The sequence below is a fragment of the Canis lupus genome, chromosome 22 (assembly GCF_003254725.2).
Source record: "Canis lupus dingo isolate Sandy chromosome 22, ASM325472v2, whole genome shotgun sequence".
NCBI lineage: Eukaryota > Metazoa > Chordata > Mammalia > Carnivora > Canidae > Canis > Canis lupus.
In genome coordinates this window covers 8,419,188-8,438,512 of record NC_064264.1, presented here as the reverse complement: position 1 = coordinate 8,438,512, position 19,325 = coordinate 8,419,188, and the positions used below count along the sequence as shown (strand labels likewise).

At 38.1% G+C, this 19,325-nt stretch overlaps 1 protein-coding gene across 5 annotated transcripts in view; it reads left to right on the top strand.

Moving 5' to 3' along the window:
- Positions 1-16,658, top strand: part of AKAP11 (A-kinase anchoring protein 11) — a 49,023-nt gene extending 32,365 nt beyond the window's left edge. For 4 of the 5 annotated variants that reach the window (XM_049099196.1, XM_049099198.1, XM_025478180.3 and 1 more), the window contains exons 8-12: positions 1,442-1,597; positions 6,837-6,920; positions 7,704-7,750; positions 10,125-10,285; positions 12,666-16,658. In XM_049099196.1, coding sequence (XP_048955153.1) covers positions 1,442-1,597; positions 6,837-6,920; positions 7,704-7,750; positions 10,125-10,285; positions 12,666-12,791 — 574 coding nt within the window. In that variant the 3' untranslated portion in view covers positions 12,792-16,658. The remainder of the gene's footprint in view (positions 1-1,441; positions 1,598-6,836; positions 6,921-7,703; positions 7,751-10,124; positions 10,286-12,665) is intronic. The other variant, XM_049099199.1, reaches the window with a different exon arrangement.
- The last annotated feature ends 2,667 nt before the right edge of the window (positions 16,659-19,325 follow it).

Genomic DNA, 19,325 nt, shown 5'->3' with positions numbered 1-19,325 from the left:
CATTTTTAGCAGAGCAAACATCTAAACTATATTGTGAGCCATTATTTCTGAGCCGGAATAACCCAGTAGTCATTAAAACTCTTCTCTGGACTTCATTTAGTGGGTCATTTCAGCCAAAAAAACCATTAGATTGCAGCACATTCCAGAAAAATGTAAAAAATTAAAAAAACAAAGTAGAGGTCTGTTACGGCTCAAAACTATAACGTGCCTGTCCAATGTAATTCCAGTTGATGTATCTTAAATATAAAATGAGGATAGCCCCAGAGGGGAGTGGGCATTTCAGGATTTATTCTGGGTGCTGGGGATACAAAAATAAGCAAAACCAGTAAAAAATATATGTTATCTAGAACTTACATTACAGTGGAATAAGACAAAACAGCGAAGTGTATCACACAATGGTAAGTGTTTTGGAGGAAAACTGAAGCAAGGAAGGGAATGGGGGCGAGGGTGGTGGTGGTGGGTGGTGCAGCAGGTGGGCATGGGTTGCAGTTTTGAATAGGCAGAGGGGGAAGAAACACTGATAAACATTTGAGCAAAGAGCCAAAGGTGAAGGGAGAATAAGTCGCACTGGAATTGGGGCAGAGGGTTCCAGGCAAAGGGGTAGGATTGTGCATGTTGGGGAAGCAGCACAGAGGCAGACGTGCCTGAAGTCAGTGGGCTGGGAAACTAATAGATGGGAAGAGATGGAGACCAGGAGAGGCTAGCATACCAGTGAGTGTATTATAAGGATTTGGACTCTCATTCTGATTGGTGAGGAGCTGTTAGAAGGTTTTGATCAGAAGACTAACATTTTTCCTCTTTATCTTTAAAAATATCATTTTAAACTGCTGTGTTGAGAATAAAATATAGAGGGGGCAATTGCAGTAACTGAACAGTGGCCTAGTGGCCTTTCTCGTGAGATGGAATAAAAATATAAATGTCTTTTCATTGAAAAAAATAATGAGAACTGTTATGATCCGTGCTCAGAATCTTAAAGAGATTGGCTAGTTTGACTCGAGGCTTGATTGACAGTACTAGAATTCCTCAAACTACATTTTTGTTGTTGTTGTTGTTCTTCAAGCCAGAAAGAGCTTCCTCTCAGTACAAAGAAGAGTACTGTCTTAAAAAGTAGGTGATCAATGTAGGAACGTGCGCTCCTCTGCAGTGGTGCCAGTTGAAAGTATGAATTGCTTGAAAGAGAATTCAGATCAACAGAGCATTTGGGATGGATCCATAATAGATATAGCTCATTTAATTTTGAAAGTATTTTGCTCTCCTGCAGAGTCTCTTTATTAGCAGACACAAAGGGTTGAATGGGCCACTGGTGTGGCTGTGAAGATCGATTCTTGTTTTTGTCATCTTTATCATCAAATTGATAGCTTTGGAACTCAGAATCTGAATATTTCGGATTGAAAATTTTTTTCCCTTCTCCCCCATTCCTTCCTTCCTTCCTTTTTTTCAGTCCAAAAGAAATAGAAGACTTACAGTCAACCGAGTCTTTCGGCAGCCAGCAGATGAATCTCAGTATTGGTGATGACAGCACGGGTAGCTGGTCTAATTTAAGTTTTGAAGATGAACACCAGGATGAAAGTAGCAGTTTTCATCACCTAAGTGAAAGGTAACTAAATTTGTGCGTGTGATTGCATAGTTTAGGTCCTCAGACCTCAGAATTATATTTACACGGGGTGTTTAAAAATTAGAAATATGCCATTATTTTCAGAATATGTTTTATGGTCTATAATGTAGTTCTAATATATATATATATATATATTTTAGTTCTAATAGTTTTTGACATTTATTAGATACCATGATTAGCTAAGCTAATTTTCTTTGGGTGTGACAATAGCTGATGTGAAAAATACTGCATTCATTTGATTTTATACCTTTAGGATTTTCCTGGACTTCCGTGATTTTTGAGGAAAAAATGTATTTCTCATTTCAAAAAATGTTTTTCTTTAGAAGCTGAAAAAAAAGACAGTTATCTGTAAAAGTTATCTAAATGACCCTGTAATTTTCTTGTTATTAGTGAAAGTAATATCTTTCTTGGGAGGATTCCTCATTTACCCTGCTATCCAGGAACAAAATGGCCGAGAGCATTTATACTTGAAAATACATAAACTTCTTGTAAAAATACGGTATTGTACAGCGGAAGGCATTTCCCTGGTATATAACTTGTCTTAGTTAATTTTGTTCGTAGTAACAGTCTTTAGCATATTTTATTAATTATGATACATTTGTTTCTTACATTCTTGACTCTCTAAAGGCATTCCTGACTAAACTATAAAATGCCATAAATTTTTTTTATCTGCATTAATTGATAATTGGAATTAATAAATGCCATCCAGGGCTGAGTCTAGGGAGAGGAAAAGGTCCTAGTTTTTGGCCTGTGAGAAGGACCCTGTGAGGCTTCAGTTGAACAAAAACCCTTGGAATTGACTTAAAAAGAGGAAGAAGTGAGAAGACTGTGGGAGGAGGGGAGGAAGGGAAGGAAATGGCTTCTCACCTGCTAAAACACATCATCTCAGAGCATTTTGTTTGATGCTTGGATTAACCAGTAAGTATTAATATTTGTATAAAACATCTGTTTTGTCATAGTTTCTTAAAATGCTGTGTAAACCACCAATACATCTTAAAATCTGGGTCAGGGACGCCTGGGTGGCTCAGTGGTTGAGCGCCTGTCTTTAGCTCAGGGCATGATCCTGGGGTCCTGGGATTGAGTCCTGCATCCAGTTCCCTACAGTGAGCCTGCTTGTTCCTCAGCCTATGTCGCTGCCTCTCTCCCTGTGTCTTTCATGAATAAATAGATGAAATCTTTAAAAAAAAATCTGGGTCTAAGAAGGCAGTCTTTAAAACTGGTAGTGGGAAGTAGGGGTCATATCACAAACATTATTTGGCCCTTTCCATAACTCTACCTAGAATAGAATGTTAAGACTTAAATTCTCCTCTCATCTTGGAGAAACATAGGCTTCTAGGATTTCAGTGAGGGTCGACATTGCTGCGTAGGAAATCCTAGCGTTGCAATGGTGAACGAGGGTTAGTGGCCCGTGGCATCAAGGGCCTCTGTAGCCAGCTAAACAGCTTTGTGCAGAATGTTGTCTGGTTAGATGGCTCTGTCCTTGGTTCTGTCCTTCTTAGCGTTTTATTAGTGATAGAAAATAAGGAATCCTGCCCATTGGCATCAGTGGTTTTGCTTTCCTGTGGGTTTAGTTACCCATGGTCAGTCGAGGTCCAGAAGCAGATGATCCTCCTGACATGTTGTCAGAAGGCCACTTATTGCCTAACACTACTGTCATTGTGCCTGTGTCATTCACCACACATCATCTCATCTCATCTCAGATGATTATCATCTCACATCATCACAAGGCTGGTGAGTACACGCAGTAAGGTGTTTTGAGAGAGACAGACCACATTCACATAATTTTTATTGTAGTATACTGTTAAAATTACTCTTTTTAGTTTTTGTTGTTAACCTCTTACTGTGCCTAATTTATGAATTAAACTTCATCATAGGGCAGCCCGGTGGCTCAGCGGTTTAGCACCGCTTTCAGCCCAGGGCCAGATCCTAGAGACCCAGGATCGAGTCCCGCATCGGGCTCCCTGCATGGAGCCTGCTTCTGCCTGTGCCTGTGCCTCTCTCCCTCTCTCCCTGTGGATATATCATGATTAAATAAATAAAATCTTTAAAATAAATAAATAAATAAACAAATAAACTTCATTATAAGTAATGTATGTAAAGAAAACATAGTATGTGTAGGGTTCAATACTATCTATCCATGGTTTCATGGATAGCCACTGCAAGCCTTGGAACACATTCTCTGCAGATAAGGGAATACTGTGCTCATTACTTGTGAATGACTTAAAATAAAGATGAAAAGATCATCTCATTAACCAGAACCAAGTTTCAAAAAGACCAAATCAGGCTGAGACTCAAAGAATTATGTTTAACATGGTAAATGCATTTGGTTCAGAAAATTAACTGGATTCAGGCTGGGGAATAACATGGCTTTATAGCATTTTGTCTGAAAAACACCTGTAGTTTACAGTCTTAATAAGAACAGTTATGCTATGTGGCTGTCGAGGTTCAAGGACAGAGAAAAAGTAGGGCTCATCCTGGGTTGATAGTGTGATTGCTGAACATACAATTTCTAGTGCCTCACCTTCCAGAGATTAAGATTCAGTAGGTCATTGGAGGTCCCAAGAATCTCCGATGATTTTACTGCAGGTGCTTCAGAGGCCACATTTAAGATACATGGCTGCACGTGTTTTGTCTTTGATGACATCTGTAGGAACTGTAATTTTCTGGTACAGAGATCAGATAGGAGATAAAAGACTTAAGTGTTTTAGATCCTCCATATGCTTTTTTACTCCAAGTAGGAAGGTTAGTAGAGGGCAACAGTTAAAGAAATAATAATTTCAGAGTTTCATAGGTGCTTATGAGGAATGTGTAGTTATTTGATCTGAAAGAGGCTTGGTTTGTGTATGTGGGTCTCTTAAGTACTGCAAACGGGCTGTGAATTTCTTAGAAGCTATGTAGTGGGTTAGGTAAGAGATGGGACTGGGCTTGCGGAATTCTTGAGATAGTATTTATGAGATATGTCCAAATCGACAGTAGTTTTCATGTGGCTGAAAACCACAATAAAGAATCTGAGCCTCCATTTATCATATGGTTTCACTCATATGCAGAACATAAATAGTGAAAGGGACCATTAAGGAAAAGGAGGGAAACTGGGGAACAATTAGAGAGGGAGACAAACCATGAGAGACTCCTAACTCTGGGAAACAGACAAAGGGTTGCAGAAGGGGAGGCGGGTGGGAGGATGGGGTGACTGAGTGACTGGCATTGAGGAGGGCAAGGCACTTGATGGGATGAGCACTGGATGTTATACTGTAGGTTGGCAAATTGAATTTAAATTAAAAAAATCTTAACCTTTGGCCTCCACTGGCTTGAGGTACACCCCTTCTAGACATAGGAAATATGAAAAGATGTGAAAGGAAAATACACAGATAGGAATAGATAGGAAATAGGAAAAGATTTAAAAGAAAATGATGGATGCAGGGCAGTGTTTAAGAATGAAATATCACTGTTAAGTGAAGATATTCAGTTGTTTTGTGTCAGATTAATGGAAGGTGATTGTATCTCCTAGGTTGCTCGGGACAGGCCAGGTTTGCTTCTGTTGCTTTGGTGTAGTTATTAATGGTGACTTCTTTCATTTCCCAAAGTGTCCTGCTTAGATGAAGAATTATACAGTCCCCCTAGTTAGGTGGCATTTCATAGATAACTGACTTTAAATCGGACCCACTTTGAGGGGTAGGAGGGGTGGGGGAATGAGGTTAAATAGAGGGAGTTTGAATTTTTAGTCTTCACATTTTTTTTTGCCGTTATTCATTTCATGTTCACCTAAACTTTAGGGGATGGGTTTTGATGATTAATTAAAAGGAGGAATCATTATTGTTGTCAGAGTATGGGTAAGGATTTTAATTTTGTAATATTTTTCCTTTGTTTAGAAAATCATTCCTATATTAGAGGTAGTGCAATGTTTGAGATCTTCAGTTTTCCCTTTCTCTTTGGCTCACAGCTGCCTCTCCATTCTATATTTCCATGTTTTTCCATCTTTGGTTTGTCTGACGACAGACCACATAGGCAAAACTCTGGCTGCTTTCAGGGTTTTATAGATGGAGTTATATTTGTCTGAGCACAGGTTGAAAAGAAACTACTCAGTTTTAACTTCAATTTTCTAATACAGTATGGTTTGTGACCGTTTGATGGTGTCAGAGTAAATACAGATACGCAAATTATTGAAATTGCTTGTAAACTCTTTAGAACTTTTAAATAATCATCCCTTTTTTGGTAACTGTATCAACATTTACTGATGCACAGAAGATGATTTTGTGTTAATTCACTTTTTAAAACCAAAATTTTGGTTTTGTGTACATATTAATTTTTGTAATTGCCTAGCCTAATGTGGGGAAACGTAAGCTGCTTATCACTGCGAACTAATGTGCTTACTAATTATTTTAATGATTAGAATTTTAAATCGCATGTTTAGGTTTTAATCTGAAAAATTAAATTTAGTATTGTTTCTGAACACAGTCGCTTATTGTTTCTTTTTGCTTTGCTGCAATGTTAGGATATCGTTTGCTTTCCTCTTTTGATTAGATAGTTTAAGGTGTCTGTGTGGCATTAGTGACTGGCCCACCAGACAGGTGTATTGCTCGATTAAGCCTTGATTACTCAAAAATCTGATGAAAATGGATGTTATTTGCCACCTACTGAATTATACATAATGTATGAAATGAAGGTAATTGACATAATAAGGGTATTTTGAAATCAGAAAAAAAAAAAAAAGAAATCAGAAAACATCTTTTCTCCAAGTAGTTAGAAAAGGTCTATTTGGGATTATGTTTGGTGCCTGTTATTTCAGTACCAAATCCATCTGTCTAAAGAGCTGAGAGAATGTTAACGGTAACCTGTGATTTTTTTAAAATTTTACCCAAACTGAAGAGTTTTGGCTTCTTACAAATTATAGCCCAAGATTTGCCTAAACATGAATTTAATCATGAAACTTCTTGAGGCATTCATCTACTGTCCTAAAAGTCATTCTGTTGTGTCCATACGTGAAATAAATAGAAATTTAGACTATTTTTCCTGATGTGTGGAGGCCAAATAAGAAAACTCCCAAACACCCGAATCCGTCGGTAGCCGTGATGGTTTCTGCCTCCACGGATGCCCCCCTCCCCGGGGGCAGCTCTCACCCGAACCTCCCACTTACCACTGACAGAAGCTGTTCCAAGGAAAACCCAGGTCGTCTTTACTATTCATTTTCTGGTTCAGCTCTGTTCTTTTCTTCTTCTGGCAGTAATGGTAACAGCAGTAGCTGGAGCAGTCTTGGTTTAGAAGGAGATTTGTATGAGGACAATTTATCCTTTCCAACATCAGACAGGTTGGTCCGGTCCAGAAACTTACAAACTGATGAGTCTTTCACACTAATGCATGATGTCATACTCTGAAAAGAACGTGGGTTACAGTGCCAGTATGTATCAACCTGCTTTCCTCCTGTGTTTGGACTTGATCCTGCTTGATAATTTACATCTAATGACAAAATTCAATTATGCTAAGATACAACTGACCTCTAATTGCAAAATGTGTTACATCTATGCATGTAGTGCTCCGCCTGCTATTTTTCATCCTACCAATTACTATTTCATTAAAAAGAGCTTGCTTCCTACAGGATTTCTGGTTTTTGTTGTTGTTTTATTTGTTTTTGTATGTAATTTTACTTCATATTTAAGGAAAGCATAGGAAAAAAATTTACTCTGTTAAAAATATGTACATGACATCAGCAGAGGCATTAATGAATATTCATGGCATTCTATGATAATTCAAATGCTGTGTTATCCAGAACCAAATTAGTAGACTATTTTAACTTTAAATTATTTGAAATCAAATTTGATCATGAAATTACTTGGTGTTCTGTATCACAGTAAGGTAGGCCTTCTTGGTTACTGATGACCTACCTGTTTAGGCATCGTTTACAATTCAGATTTTAACGTGAAATGGTGTGAGAAGCAAAGCTTCCTTTTAAATTGTCATTTCTTACCTTTTTAAATGTCATATATCATATCGTAACATTCATTCTTTTCCATGTTTTAAGAATTGGTTTTAGTACCATTATTTTAATTAAAGCTTTTTTTTTTTAACTGCTTCTGCTCTTTTATTTGAAAAGTGATGAGCCAGATGATAAAGATGAAGATCCTGAGGATGATGGAGAAGGTAAATGACTGTTTTTCAAAGTGTTTGCATGTTTTTTTGTATAAGGTTTCCTAGAAGAGTCTTCACTTCGTGCGTTTTCATCTGTGGGCCTCCAGGTTATTATAAATTAGGGTATTTGCAATCACAACAGTCCTGAACTAATGTATCCGGTGACAGGTCCTTTAATGAACCATTTGTACCATTTGATTGCTAAACTAATGAAGTGTACCCATTGGTGTGAAAACTGAATTACTTAAAAAGAGTTATTCAGTTATTTGAGAGGGAAATTTATGATAATCTCTCTCTGTGTAATTATCTTTTTTAAAACATAAAACCCTTACATTATAATATATAATTTATTAAAATCATGGCATATGCTCTAGTTTTATCCTTCCAAACTAGTAACTTCTTAAATTAGTGTTTAATGTTGATCTTACATAAATCAGAAGGTAAAAATTAAAAGATATTTTAAGATACATTCTTCCCTCTCTCAGTCCTATTCCTGAATTCACAAATAGACATATTTGAAGAAAATATTCAGTTCTTCCTTTGATGAACACAGTGCCAAATATCTAAATACCAGAAGTCATTGGTAACAGAGTTCTGGACCATGATTTGTAATCCTTAATTCCAATATTAGAGTATCTGAGTGAATGTAGAAACTTTCTATATTGAAGCTGAATTTTCATTTAGCTGGTTTATTTAGATGGCTTATTTTTTTAAATTATGAAAATACCAATAATGTCTTCTATAGAGCAGCACCTAAAAATATTTATAGTGTTTGAGATATTTGTTTTTGAGCTAGTGCTTTTTTTCATCATTTCCTTAGAAGTAGGGCAAACTGAGAAAAATGCCTAAATGAATTCTTGAAATGTACTTTATTAACACCTGAGTGTCCAGTTAGTTTTACCTCCAGTTATGCCTTTCTTATTTAGGGAAGTCATGTACCCATTTTTGAGCTAAAATCCTCAGACTTGAGGTGATTATTTTTTAGTCCCAGTGCTTCTGCTAAGTTAGACATTCTGTTTTTAAGTAGACATTCTTCATATAGGGCTTCTAGAAGTAAGTTTTTGTCATTGGATATGACATAGGGATAGGTCAATATTTTTAGAGATACAGATAGGCTAGGTAATATTTGCTTTATTTTGTTGACTGAAAAAAATGTTAACTTTGTCTAGGAAAGTTGTGTCATGTCTGGTATCATGATATCATGGTGTACCAGACCCCTTTTTTGATTGAGAGTCATTGAGGGGAGAGGAGGGAAAAGGCAGTACTTTTTTTTTTATCTTAAGAGAATGACACAGATCTGTTGTCTAAGTGAAAACATTAGGGACCAACACAAATCCTAGAAATGATTAGTAGTAGTCTAGAATGCCCTGCAAACTTTAAAAAAGAATCAGGGACCGTCACCAACAAATTTCCACGACTGGCACAAACTGACGTGACGTCTGCCAGCATGCCCACTGTTCACCTCAGTGTGGGAGGGCACTTACTTGTGTGAGCTCTGCTTTTAGCTCAGCCCTCTTTAAGCAGGAGTGATGATATGGGTCTACAGGTCATTAGTTTTATAGCCAACAGCGATTCATCCTTCTTTATGTTGAGAACATAATTTTCATAAAAAGAAACTTGTGAGTAATAGCTTATTTACAAAGAGGTGTGCCAGAAAATTCCCTGGTCTGCCTTTTGGGATGTAAGTGGCTGCATGTGACATTTCCCCCCGTCCTTTGCCTAAAAAATGAAGTGGTTGAGAGCATGGAGCCAGACTGTTATGTTCATGTCCTGGCTCAACCACTTCCCCATTGTAAGACTCCGGATCTCTCTCTGCCTCACATTCCTCACCTGTAAGATAGAGATGGTAGTTCTCACTTCATAAGATGGGTGTGAGGGTTCCAGGAGTTTGTATATAGGAAGAACTAGGATGTAATATGTATATGTAATACTACCTAGGATGTAATATGCCCTGTACAAGTATGTGTTGCTTCTGTTACGTAATTCAAGAAGCTTTCTCAAAGTCCATTTAATACATTTCTTTATATGAGATTTCTATTTTGATGGTTTATAATTTTGTTTCCTCTTTTCTTTACTTGTGGATTGTATTTTGACACAAATCTATGGCATTTATAGTACTTGAATTCAATGCCTCAAAATAGAGTTTTGTATTTGTGCTCTCAGTAGATAGATGATCAGCGTTATTCCTTTGTTGTAGCTTTATTTTGCCCTTTGAAATAAATGTTTTGGTTGATGTTAAGCTGAGGATGAGGGAAGACAGATTTTTTTTTTCCGAGCATTCATTGGAATCTTAAGAAATGGAAAATATTTCTCTACCCATGGGAACCAGAGTATTGAGAGTTGAATTGATGAGTTTCACTTTATGTCGTTCAAATGTAAATACTAGGTTTGGGGCCAGACAGAAAGATTCTGCTCATTACCAATATTGACATGGAGCCTTGCACAGTGGATCCCCAGCTAAGGATTATTCTTCAGTGGCTCGTGGCTTCTGAGGCTGAAGTGACAGAACTTTATCTTCATGACTCTGCAAAGAAGGAGTTCATACAAGTAAGCACCTGCTGCACAGGGTGGTTGTAAGGCCATGCTTAACCATCTTCGGTGTTCTGTATCCCATGGGTGACCTAGCCAGACGCCCCTTGATTGCACAGTGGGTCCGTGCTTGTGTGCTAGAGTCGCATAGTGGGTCCGGATGTTAGCCCTGCCCCTCTGGTAGTGTAACCTTGGGCACGTTCAAGGTTTCCTTATCTGCACTATGAAAATGAGAGGTTACCTTACAGAGGTTTATGAGGATTAAACACAATACTGTAAAAAAAAAATATGCTTGCTCTAGCGCCTGACATCCTAAGCACTCAGAGTTAGGTGCCATTAATAACCATGTATTCATATGGAAAGATTGAGTTATTATTTGTTTTAAATTGATTCATAATTATGCCTGGCAATTAGTATGTCTCCTACTCTGTTAATCCAGTTGTATTAGTGGGAGAAGCTAGCATGCTTCAAAAAGCCATGAAGGTTTAAACATCTTATAAGGGGCCATGGGGTTCTTAATAATGCAATATTCAGATTCAGTACACTAATTGGGTATTTTTATCAAGAACTTAACTGTGTGCCAGGCATGTTGTTAGTCAAGATTTTTATTTTATATAGTCTTAAAATTTTTGTCCCAGAATCTTCCTTATCAGAATTTTGATTTAATCTTCTTATAGGGTATAAAATAGTTCAATGAATAACCGGTGCAAATTGATCTATAACAAAAAGGGAGCAGTCCAGTTACTCTTGATTCCTGGTTCAGAATTTACAAAGATATAGTTTAAAGAAGTGTGTGGAAGAGATATTCAGTAAAAATGACCTTTTGTTGGTATTTTATTGTTTGTTTTTTCTTGGACTTTTGGATTTTTCTAGGTTAGGTTTCTGGTTTGAGGCAGAAGGAGAAGATAAGACAAAGCGATCTTCAGGAAATAAATCGTCAAGAAGGAGTAGATAGGAAAGGTGTGAGAGCCCACTGGAGGGAAGCAGATATTTTCAAGTCATTTAGTCTTAAATAAAGTGAGGGCTAAGGAAGACCATGGGCAGAGCTGAGCGTGAGCATGATGGTGCTAGGCGCTCATCCCCAAGTAACCTAGGGAGGACATTCTGAAAATTCCTCAAGAAGTTAAACCTGGCATTATCATATAACCCAGCAATACCCAAGAGGAATGAAAATGTATGTCCATTATTCCTACCAGGCCAGAAATGGAAACATCCTAGAATGGATAAATAAAATGTGGTATTTCTATGCAATGGAATATTATCTGTCAAAAAGGAAGGAAGTGCATACATGCTACGCCATGGAGGAACCTTCAAGTCACATTAAGTGAAAGAAACTGGTCACCAGAGACCATATCATATATTTTATGATTACATTTATACGAAATGGCCCAAATGGGCACATCTGTAGAGACTGATGTAGATTAGCGTTTGCCTAGAATTCTGTTTGGGAGACATGGGGAGTGTTCACTAATGGGTAGAGCTTCCTTTTGGTGTGACAAACGTGTTCTAACAGTAATTGTGGTGATGGTTGCACCCAACTCGGTGACTGTACTAAAAACCATGGACTAAGTACACTTTAAATGGATGAATTATATGGTCTGTGAACTATATCACTATAAGGCTGTATTTAACAAGGCTAAGCATATTTACATTACAAAATTAAAGTAGTTTTTACAGAACTAAATAGAACAAAATGAGTGAAGACATATTCTGATACCGGTGACGATGTATTTATTTAAACCTGTATTTAAATTTACTTTTTTTTTTTCAAGAAAAATGAAGTATTATTGAAGCATAACATTACATTAGTTTCAGGTGTACAGCATGATTCAATATTTGTCTATATTGTGAAATGATCACCACAATATTTATATACTTTTTTTGGTTGTTTTTTTGTTGAAACATTAACATTTCTTAACTTAGAAAGCCATGTTTCCACTGAGGCCAGAGTGTGTATTCCAGAAAAAAGCCACACTACATGTTGTGGAAGGAAAAATCCACATCCTTCTACTAAGATTGACATCTTTATTATTTTATGTTCCTAATTAAGGGTGTGGCAGATGTATTTAGTTAGGTCGAGAATTTCATGTAGAGATGGCGACTCTACTCCCACACAGACTATCTGGTGGGTGAGGTTGGTGGAGTTCTGTCTCCCAACAGCCCCAAAGTGTCATTCCCTGGAGGAGATGTATTTGTCAAGGGCAGGAAGGAAACATGTTTAGTTTGTGTAGAGGGGTGGTAATTTAGGAGAGGAGGCCTTGCTATAAAACTGGGAAATAATATTTTACTGCAGACGGCAAGAATCTCATAGTTATCTGATACTAAAAATAAAAATGGAAACTTTGTTGTTATGAGATTGTCTTTGGCTAACATTGGACATGCCTTTCTTTCTTACCAGCTCTCAAAACGATTACAAGAAAAGGGATGGAAGGTGGGGGACGTCGTGCAGGCTGTGCTGCAGTACTATGAAGTGCAGGAGGAGAGGCACAAGTCACTGTTTGATTGGCTCTTGGAAGACGCGTAGAACAAACTTCCAGCCAGTACATTTTATCGTTTTGAGAGAGGAAGAAATAGATCAAGATGCATAGGGTAAACTTTGAATATTAACATTTACAGTGAACTGGGAGGGAAGTAAATCAAGCTTTTTAAGCGCATTCAGTCATCCCACGTTGTATATAGTTCATACTTTTGTAATTTCTGTCAAAGACTATCTTCATTATGCTTCTGTGCACATGCGTAGTGTGTTAAGACCCTCAGAACGTTGATTTGAAGGAAAGTCTGACCATGAGGTTTTCAGGGACATCGACAGCAGTCTTCTTGCATCTGAATAGTGCTGCTACAAACCACACTGAGGTGGCTGAGGACAGAGTCCAGGGACAAAGAGTTTTGCTCCTTCACAAACAAATGCTGTGCTATTGAGAACTAATCTGACAAAAGAGCTTTGAGGCTAATGGGTTCCCCCACACACACAATAGAACTTCTGTCTTATTTTTAAAAGTCAATTTTATTTCCACAGCTCAGCTCTTGGTAGCTTTTTGAATCCCTTGCACTATTTAATTTCTTAGAAACATTGGTATTTTAGGTTCCGATAAATACCATAAATGATAGTTTCCCCATCCTTTCATCGAATGACATTATTTACTAATGTTGCCAATCCATCTGGCATGAAAATGAGTATGTGTTTGTGTGTGTGTGTATGTGGATAAGGGAGACTTTAACCTTGCCTAGTGGGTTTGTGCCCTTTTTTTTATTTTAGTGTTTTCTTGGTTAGAAACCCTCTGTTGACATTTAAAAAATGCTTTAAAATAAAATGTCTATAAAGGTTGTGCAGTAAGAATTTTTCTTTCTTTCTTTTTTTTTTTTTTTTTGGCAACTTTGGGCCCCTAACTTATAAATGAAAATAAAGGTACAAAACATGTTAAAATTTTAAAAATTAATGTTGATATGGAAATGCATCCAGAGAAGCCCAGTAATGATTTTCATGGTCAGATTTTTGAAAAAAAAAAAAAAATCCACAAAACTCTCTGCCTAGCAAGGATAAGCCTTTTCCAGAAAAAGAAGGGACTTCCAGCACCTTCTCACTCCCATAACCCCCTCCCGCGATAAAATAGTATCTGCATTATTTTGTAAAGTCGTCTGACATGATTTTTCTGGGCTCCATGTTTTCTACTACTTTGTCTTCAGAAACTGCCACTTGACTTGAATAGAGGACCAAGATTGTGTCTTGGTTTTGTATGTGAGGATATGCATGTGTGAATTTTTGGTTCTTCCATTAGTGTTTTGTAATCTAGAATAAATCACTTTTCGTTGGGGGCTTTTGGTTTTGCTCCATTTCATTTTCTTTTTTCCCGGAGCACTGACAGTTCTGGAAGCTGCACAAAGTGTAGAAGACATAGCACCCACCAAGGGGCAAGGAATAAGGGCACTTATATTAATTTGAATTAATAATTATGAGAGAAATGTATTTTATAATGAGAGAGTAAAGTTCGCTTAAGAAAAAATGCCCAAAGCTACTTAAATATTTTGAGGTTACAGTGTGAACTTTGATTTTTCTCAACTTAAAGAAATAGAGCAAGCTTTATAAATAAATTCACCTAAAGTTTCTTCAAGTATTTTTTACGGTGGAGTAATGCAGGAAATCTGTATAGCCAGAACTGTTTCTGTCTTTAGCTTCTCCAAACTGGAGATGCAGCAGCACTGGGCTGGGTTTATGAACGCTGGGAGCTGGGTTGTTAATCATAACAGGGATTAACTGATTATTAGATTAGATTGCATTTTTACACGTATATGACTATCAAGTTGTGTTTAGTAACTTCGATACACGTACGGGTTTGATTAACAGCAAATTGAGTTCTGCCTTTCTTTTAAACTTAAAGTGAAAATATATTCGTTTTGTAAAAAACTTCCTGTGCTTGGAAATGTTTATGTTTATATCTCTTATGGTAATAATCATTTTGAAGTAAGATTTTCCTCCTATCGTTGTTGTCTCTGCATTCGCTTGGAGCTGTGCTGGAGTCAGGGTTCCTTTACTTAGCCACCACGGAAGGACAGACCAGTCTGTAGGTGTTAGCATGTGTGGTAAGAACCCTAATGGAACTCTACCCTTGTAGCAGTGTAGGGGTGTAGAGAACAATATTAAGTATTAGCAGATGTGAAAACAAGTGTGAGCAAAGCTCCTTATATGGAGAGAAGTATCTTTTAATCAAGGACATTCTAAACTTACTTTCGTTAAAGGCACTTTGTGATTATTCCAAAGACATCTTATGTCTGTTTGGTTGCTCGGTCTTCAGCCCTGTTTGTTGAGAGGACCACCCCGCCCTCCTCCCCCACCGTCTCATTTTATTACTAATCTACTTGACATATTTATATTGTAACATGGTAATCTTGCCATTCTGTGCATTTCGGCCCTCATGAAATTACCATGTCTTATTCAGAACTCTTAAAATTGTGATATGCATTGAGTTGAATTCTGTTTATCAACTTCAGAACCCTTGAAGGATCTGTGGAAAGAAAGTGAATGACAGGAGGCCTCTGATAAGGGTTCTTTTTTTTTTTTTAAGAACATTGTTTTTGACTGAAATGTAGCAATTCTTTCATAGCCTTCTTTTCCCAAGGCAAGTTTAAATTACATTCATATTTTGGATATTATTAATGTTGGTTTTGAAGATATTTCTTGATTTATACAAAATGAATGATTAAGTCACGGAGGAAAATTAAAATATCAATTGGGTTGGTTGATAGAATTTAATGGAGTAATAAGACCTTTGAGAGTATTCACTTAGTGAATACATGCGATAACATCTTTATACTTTGAAAAATGTTCCACTTACCCTTTCAGATATTTGATGTGAATTAATTCAACTCATAATACTTGCATTTTGCTTAAATAAGGGTTTTATGTTGCTGGTAGGAGAATTTAATTACTTATTAAATGTACCATGTATAAAGTGAAAGACCGTTTATCTACATGGCTTTGACATCAGTGCACATTTGCCAGAAGCAAAACTTAACCCCGACTGATCATCAGAATTCAGACTCAAAATTTCTTTTTAGTTAATTATTTAGCTAATAGTATGCTTTCACAATTCACTGTCAGTTTCCCATCAGTATGTTGTTTAAATTTTATATTTCTCAAAGGAAACTTCCCACAGTTTAAAAAAAATATATTAATGCATCCACACTCAGGGTATAGGGAAAATACTTTTCCATATAAAGCCCTGCCCACCTGTCACCAGCACAAGACAGTTAGAGCTTCAGTGGGAATTATGTGATTACCTTCAAGTGAAATGCATCTTTCCCCCATTTTTAGCAAAAGACCCCACACGCATTTACTCACTTATATCCCTGCCCTGAAGATGGAGATGCAGTGTTGGTCACTCTTGTCACTTTATTTATTTATTTTTTTGTTTTACCATCCATGTACATTCCTTTCACATGGGTAGAATTGTAGTTCTAGAAGTTCATTATTTTATTTTTGTTGTAATGTTTGAATACTATTTAATATCGGGTTTTAATATTGCTGGATTTGCTAACTTTGGTTACTTGTGCAGTGTTTAAAGTAATTCACATTCTTGTTTAATATATATATATATAGCAAAAGCAGCTTTGGGTAATTGTAGCTGTTTATTTGTGCAGAATTACTACATTAAGATCTCGTATAACAGTAACTTTTTTTAGCTTTTCTGTCCTTTAATATGTTCATTTACCAAAATACGAACTTCAGGATGCACTATAATTTTGTTTTTGCAGTGGCTCAAAATAAACATTTCAGAAATCACCTTTGTAATAATTTGCAATTAATTGTTCTTTTATCTTTTATGAATTGTTTGTCTGTGATCTTTCCTCTCCCAACTAAGAATTCTCCAATAAACGTAAGAGATGCCTGGCCTCAGTTTCCTTCTATATTGTCTTGTTAACTGCTCTGTCCTGAACTAAACAACAAAGGCATTAATTGAACTGCCATGATAGAAGACACATAATCTCCGTGCTTCTAAAATGGTTTCTGAGAACTACAGAACCTGGGTATTTTTAATCAGACACTGGATTCTGGCTGTATATTCAGACGCCTCTGAATGCTGACATAAGTGACTTGAAAGGCTGGCTGCCCAACCTATTTTGCATTTGAGTGCCAAGTGGAATATTATGGTTGCGTGTTCAGGAATTCTGGCCTGGATCCAGCACTCCTTCCGCAGGCGATAGGGAGCATACATACCCCCTGTCATGCCATGTAGCATCGGGCTTAAGTAGCATCGGGCTTAAAAGTCAGATGTTGATTGTTGCTAATGGACCATGACTTGTCCTCAGTGGGTAAAGCCCAGAAATTAGGGACAGGGGCCCTATCGCTACTTGTCATGCAACCTCTCACCTAAAGCAGGTAAGATCAGTATCGTGCCTAGAAAAAAATCTGAATGATATGCCAGCAATTCTTCATTCTCCAGGGTTGCTCAAAGAGGGGAGGAAGGTTCTAGAAATTAGAGGCTTAACTTTATTGCTCCTGAACAAAAAACAAATCATAGTTGTTAAGAGCACCATTTTTTAAGTGCGTAGACAAGAAAGGGAGACACAGCACAGGTTTACCAAGAGCAGGTTCTATGAGAGCCTTTTTCCTTTTTCAGTAGAATTGTTCCACTGGCGCATTAGGATCCCAGAGACCTGGTATCTGTATTTTAACGAGGCATTTTGTATGGAGAAAGGAATGAACAGTTGTGGCTTCTTGGCTTCTGAGAATGTGTTCCCAAAGACGTGTAGTTTTAATAGGTCAGTGTCGACCTAGAGGGTCAACACCTAATGTACCGTAGGCCACCTGCTGTAGAGCCATTTTATACCCGCCTTGGGTGAAGATCGTGTTGGAATATACTGACCAGGGGTGTCGAAGAGCATTGCAGGGCATTGCATGGTAACCATTTTGAAGGACAATATTCAAACAATTGCAATAAACTTGGACAAGGAACTTCTGAGTCTGTTTTATTTTTTTCCCCTTTTGTCCTTGTGACTGAACCACAATTTGACATTTTCTTCCAAAGAGGGGAAGGTTCTCTTGCTTACACACTTTTACAAATTGAATATTCTGAGCTCAGATATTTTCCTCCAAATACCATATTTTTATGACTTTCTAGACATACACTTAGTTCTCTCCCAGTTACATAAATTCTGTGAACCAAGGAATTGAAGCCTAGAGATTCCGTAGGGGCTTACAATGATGTGAACTTGTGCAGAGTCAGAACAAGGCTGTTGGAAAAAAAAAAAAAAGCTGCCAGAATTACATCTGAAATCAACCTCCTCTCTTTTTCTGTTTATAACAGAATATGGGCAGTTGTGGGGCAAGGGGGCATGGATTCCAGGGAGACTAAAATGTTCTGATAAGGGCTTTTCCAACAAGTCTTGTCTTTGAGTCACCTCAAGTGCGTCGTGGCACATTTTGGGCCAACTTAAACTGCCTAGATTTGGGCAAGCCAGCTGACCTTTCTACTGCGTTGAACCCTAAGAGGCCATGGCTTACCGGAAGGGTCTCTGGTTAAACACAGAGCTAGGGAGATAACGGACAGTACGTTTAAGAAGCCTGATCACCTGAGGCCTCCGTAGGCCCAAGGGGCTAAGTGCTCTGGAAAGGTAGGAGGGGAGTAGTGGTTCTGGGTAAGTACAGGGAAGTGGGAGAGGAGAGACCCTCAGGGCTTCTATCAGAGTGCTAAGAGGTTGCAGGGAGAGGAAGTGGGCCATAGCCAGGGCCCTTGTGGGAGTGGAATGTGTTTGGGGGGAAAAAAGCTATGACATTAGTCCCTGCTTTTACGGAGTTTATTATTTAGCGAAGAAGAGTCATTAAATGAGTAATTAGAGAAATAGCTATTTAACTACGGTTTGAAGGGTGGTGGGAATCTGAAACAGAGAAGCCTAATGGGACTTCCCTAAGGATGTGCTGCTGAGGCTTCAGCTGGGTTCCGGCTCGGTGGGAACCAACCAGGCGGAGGGAGTCAGGGGGGTTGGGGGAGGCGGGGAGCTTTTTCAGTAGAGCAAACAAACACCCTGAGAAGAGAAGGCTTGTGGCTTGTTTGAAGAACCAAAGACCAGTTTGGCTAGAGCCTGGGGAGTTGTGACACATGGTGAAAAATATAGACCGCTCTCACCCAGATGCCTCCTCAAGAACGTGTTCCTAGTTGTACTGCTGTAATGTACGTTTTTTATACTGTAGAAGTTGGGTTTTAAGTCTGAGGCGTGGTGGGTTGATAGTCTCACTTGACCCTGTGCTTTTTATTTTATTTATTTTTAAAGATTGTATTTATTCGTGAGAAACAGAGACAAGGACGTAGGCAGAGGGGGAAGCAGGCTCCCACCGGGGAGCCCAGTCGGGGACTCGATCCCAGGACCCCGGGATCACGCCCTGAGCTGAAGGCAGACACTCAACCGCTGAGCCACCCAAGCGTCCCGACCCTGTGCTTATTAAACCATGCCTGGACCATCAGGTTTAGTCCCAGATGCCATCTCACCAAGGACAGAGAGAGCGTGAACCATCCACACCCATGACTGTCTAATTCGGGAGGAACTAAAAAGGAATCCTTTTAGT